The following is a 5000-nucleotide window of genomic DNA, read 5'->3' on the forward strand; positions in this document are numbered from 1 at the left end:
ATAAGCAACTTTGGGCTTCTTTGGGCTTTGGGCTTCTCTTTATTTAAATTCACTTATATTGGTAATTATATCGGCTTGTGATAATTTTTTAAGTGTATAGTTGCTTATTTGGGCTTGCTTCAAAAACATGTTTATGCCTACCATATTATTTAAAGTGGTTCTCAGATATTTTCATGTCATTGATTCCCCCAAGACTTTTTCAAAAATCTTCCAAATCTTATTTCAAGATTTTTTGAAAATAGCAGATCTACAGTATACAGGTTTAAAGTGCTCACATGGCCTATAGTCGCTTCTTTTGGACTGGTTTTCTTAGACCTTGTTGCTTTTTAACTCACACAATCTGGCAACACTGCACTCCACCGCCAGATCAGAAATGGAACAATAGGAGCATTTTAGTCATAACCTGTACCCACAGTGCACAGCTGTGTAACTGCCAACTGAGTACAGCTCTTCACGGGCCCCCCGATTTTGAAAATACCCTATAGGACCCGAGATATGCATGGGTCGGATCTGTGTTTTATCATAATCACTCTGGCCGGGTCGGAATCGTATATCCTGCCGACCTCTGGTCTGTCTATCATTATGTGTAATACCCGAGTGCATCCAAGAAGACCCATACTACGTAATGATACTGTGTGTGACTGTGCGTGTGGCACAACTGCGACACGCTGCAGTCAGTGCCGTCTCTACAGGGGGCATTGCCCCCCAGATTGGACTTTGTGCCCCTCCAGTCCAGATTGGCCAGTACTAGTAGTCCCCTACCCTACCAATATGTTAATGTTTTACAAATGTTAAATCTAATCTAAGTTCTCCATGATTATTGTAAATATATACTGTTCAAATAATTTGAATAGTAATAGAAATACAAGGTGATATATGCATGCAGAAGACATAATGCTCAACATATTTGTATTTCTTTGTTTGTTGTTGGAGCTGCTGCATAATTGTAGCCTATACTTGTAGTCTTTTTCAAGCATCACTTTGTTAATAGGCGCCTATTTGTTATACATAGGGGGGTTTGAAAAATTAAGTGCACCCTTTGGAAAAAAGTATGCCCCCCTGCTGATTTGTGCCTGGAGACGGCACTGGCTGCAGTGGTGAAAGAGAAACGCAATGAAGTGCTGTTTAACTTGTGCAATGTTTTAGGCTGGTTTAGGATCAGATTACTGCAGCCGTGCAGCGCAACAAAAATAAAAGTTGAGCTATGCAATGCATGGGTTACCATACTGCAAGGTAAGCCGGCTGGAACTGCCTGCCAGACTGAATTTAATTGAAAACACCGGCATATAATCATTGATTACTAGTCGGGTCTCTCGGAATCTCTAAATTATACGATCTCGAACCAAAATTGTCACGGGTCCATCCGGGTTAGGTTTTAACTTTTCTTATTTGAAAATGTTTTCGGTCGGAATCAGATAAAATTAATTTCACAGATCCATTCCGGGTTTGGGATTTTTTTTCTTCTGTGGACATAAATAAATTACTCTTGCCGTGTGTGTGTGTGTGTGTGTGTGTGTGTGTGTGTGTGTGTGTGTGTGTGTGTGTGTGTGTGTGTGTGTGTGTGTGTGTGCGTGTGCGCGCGCATGTGCATGTATATGTACATGTGTGTGGCGTATCCTTACAGGCGTGCCATTCTGCGAGCTGCGTGAGCGCTTCGGCGAGGAGTTCTTCGGCTTCTGCTTCGAGGAGAACGAGCGCGTGCTGCGCGCCGTGGGCAGCAACCTCCAGGACTTCTTCAACGGCTTCGACGCCATCCTGGAGCACATCCGCACGTCCACGGGCCGCCGCGTCTCCTCCGAGAGCCCCTCCTTCCAGTGCGAGGACCCCCGTGAGGAGGGGAGGTGGGGCGGTGGAGGGAGAGAGGTGGCGGGAGAGGGAGGTGGGGAAAGGGTGTTACTGCTTCACTGTTTTAACCCTGCCCCCGTGGTGGGACTGGTAATGCCCGGGCTGATCCGAGCCGCCGCCCGGCGGATCTTCTACTCCGAGGTGGAGGTGGAGGAAGCCCCGCCCGTCACGCCCCCGTCACCCAATGAGGACGCGGAACACCACTCCGCACTGACTCCTCCTCCTGCGTCTCCCGCTGTCTCGCCGTCCTCCCCCTCTCCGACCTCCGCCGCCCCCGTCGTCTGTTCGTCCTTCCTCATCCGGGAGACCTCGCCTCCCCCACCGCCCCCGGCCAACGTGCGCCCCCCACTCGCGCACTCCACGGACCCCACGGACCTGCGCATCGGCCTGGCCACGTTCTGCCGCGCCTTCCCCTTCCATCTGGTGCTGGGGCCCCTCATGGAGGTGCTGCAGGTGGGGGAGCACCTGCGGAAGCAGGTGCGGCTGGAGACGCCCTACCAGACCCTGGACTTCCGGGACAGCTTTGAGATCGTCTCGCCCCGGATGGAGCCCTCCTTCCGGGGCATCCTGCTGAGGCTCGCCTCCCCGTTCACCATCCGCACCAAGCCGGAGTCCACGCCGGCCGGCCCCAAGGAGAAGGTAAGGGTCTCAGCTTTCTATTGGTGCTGTCTGGTGTCTCAATTTTTTTAACTTTTTATGTTAATTTCTTCAAACAAGGGCATCGCACAAAAGTAGCATAATCTACCATCTGATCTACCAATGTGATGCGTTGTGAGCTTGTAGATTGGCTATCTAAACTTTTAAAATGTCTTTCAAACTAATAAATTGGCTCCTGAGAAGTAACAGTTTTGGACATGGAGATGATGTATTCATTAGTGGGAAAATATCCAGACCGCGATAGCTACTCTCCAGTGAAAGTGGCTTTGCCTCTAAATGTTTTCCTTTTTCTGGCCAACTGATGGCCAACTTGTTAACATTTTGTTCTGTCAGTTGCGTTCCATACAATTGGAATGTCCAGCAGGAAAGCTTGGCTAGCAGTAATACCCAGACGGCGCTTGTTGCCATAATAACTACTTATGTTGTATCAGAATACCAGTGAAGTGTGTGACTATGAATGGTTAAACGCAAGCTGAAGGTCTCCAATTTGAATAAACACTCCATTAATCTCTCTAATAAAATAATTCTGCTTCTGTGAGTGGACTGGGGAAGATATTTAGTACAGGGGGCACATGCAAGCTTTTGCATGAGTCATTCCACATTCAAAATATTTGCCTACACTCTGAAATCACTACTTGCATGTCGTGTTTATGTTTCCAGTATTTCTGCAATCCCCCCCACCACCATATCGGAGGGTCAGTGTACAAAATAGGGCTGCGGATCTTTAACTGCTCACATTACAGCTGACAGCCTCGCTCTTTCATCTCGCAGTCATTGTGACATTCCACTTCCAGAGAAATAAGGGCACTCGGCCAAAACATGAAAAAGATGTTTACATGTGTACAGCTGTCCCAATAGGTTTTTGTAGTTCACTCCATTGTTCATGGCAGCAGCTGCAACCCCAGAGCAGCAAATATACTAACAGCACATATACCAAATAGCAGTCATATATTCACATGAATTCACACCAATTCACACACAGGCATACAAGAAAGACGACTCGTTCTCATCGTGACTTGTAGTATAATGACTGTTGTTAGTTGTGTGTGTGTGTGTGTGTGTGTGTGTGTGTGTGTGTGTGTGTGTGTGTGTGTGTGTGTGTGTGTGTGTGTGTGTGTGTGTGTGTGTGTGTGTGTGTGTGTGTGTGTGTGTGTGTGTATGTGTGTGTATGTGTGTGTGTGTGTGTGTGTGTGTGTGTGTGTGTGTGTGTGTGTGTGTGTGTGTGTGTGTATATAGGTCTATATAGACCTTCATGGGTTACTTGATGGGGTTCCAAATGAACCTGGGAGGGTGTGTACATTTCTACACAGTCAGTCTGGGAACACATTGTTTTGCCCTCTAAAAAACAGCATTTTTTGCAGAGTTGGACCCAAGAGTATTTCTCGAGGCTGCATTGTGTTGTGTCAGATGAAGGCCAATTCCTCTGTGTGTCATTGCTTTAAAGCTGTGTCTAGCATAATGCTATACATACTAATAACCCAGGTCCTTTAACCACACATGTCTATTCTTGGGGGGTGGACATTCACCCCAAAAATAGAAGATCTACAATGTCAAATGTGTACATTTATTTTAGCTTGTAGATCTGCTAGTTAGGACATTAAGGTGTAGACGTAAAAAGCCACCTGAGTACATTTGTCGTCATGTCCATTTCACTAAGACTAGTGGGTTTAAGTGGTTAAAAGGACAGACCAAGCTGTGCAGTATTTAGAAGGTTCTTTAGTTTCAGACCAGCTCAGATGCCTTGTGGTTAGAATGTTTGCCCTGAGATTGGGAGGACAGGGTTCGATTCCCTGGCTGAGTCATACCAAAGACTATAAAAACTGTGCCTCCCTGCTTGACACTCTGACTCATCATCAAGGGTTGGGTTGTGACATAATAGCACCATGTCCAGGGGGTGAACAGTACAGTAGCCTACATCAAGCTGCCTCACGCTACAGAAACAGGAGATAGGCTCCTGTGCCTGTGGGCCTCGGCATGGCTTACTTTGGTTTCATAATGATTAGGATGCGTAGATGCAGAGGACATATTCCATGTATGTAAGTAAAAGTAAGCCTTGCTGAGCTGTGTGGCTCATAGGGCAGGACTCAAGAGCCTATTATATATCTCCTATTTCTGCAGCGTGATGCTTACGCAAGTTTGTGTCACAGTTGGAGGTGGTTTATTGTTTTAACCACTGGCTGAATGCACGCACACAACCGCACACCAAATCCCACTGGGTACTTTGTATATTTGCTTATTTTTTTAGATTAGCTTCTTTCTGTACAATAACGCTTCTGGAGTGCAAGAAAGTGCAAGAAAGAAAGACTAGATCAAGGCGTAAGAACAGGGAGGAAGAAATGGTTTGACCTTTTCAGTAGAAAGGGCAGCAAGAGAAGATGGCAGGCCAGAGGTCACAAACCCCCATGGTGCACCGAACCCTCACCTGTGTGTGTGTGTGTGTGTGTGTGTGTGTGTGTGTGTGTGTGTGTGTGTGTGTGTGTGTGTGTGTGTGTGTGTGT

The 5000-nt window shown here is 46.9% G+C and overlaps 1 protein-coding gene across 1 annotated transcript in view; it reads left to right on the forward strand.

The window, feature by feature from the left end:
* The window catches only part of gucy1a2 (guanylate cyclase 1, soluble, alpha 2), a gene marked incomplete at both ends in the record, with an annotated part of 61036 nt that overhangs the window by 20315 nt on the left and 35721 nt on the right, over positions 1–5000 (forward strand). Inside the window, one exon of the mRNA XM_079513834.1 lies at positions 1625–2484. Within this exon, the coding sequence (XP_079369960.1) occupies positions 1625–2484 (860 nt within the window). The remainder of the gene's footprint in view (positions 1–1624; positions 2485–5000) is intronic.

The sequence above is a fragment of the Electrona antarctica genome (assembly GCF_951216825.1).
Source record: "Electrona antarctica genome assembly, chromosome: 11".
Taxonomy (NCBI): Eukaryota; Metazoa; Chordata; class Actinopteri; order Myctophiformes; family Myctophidae; genus Electrona; species Electrona antarctica.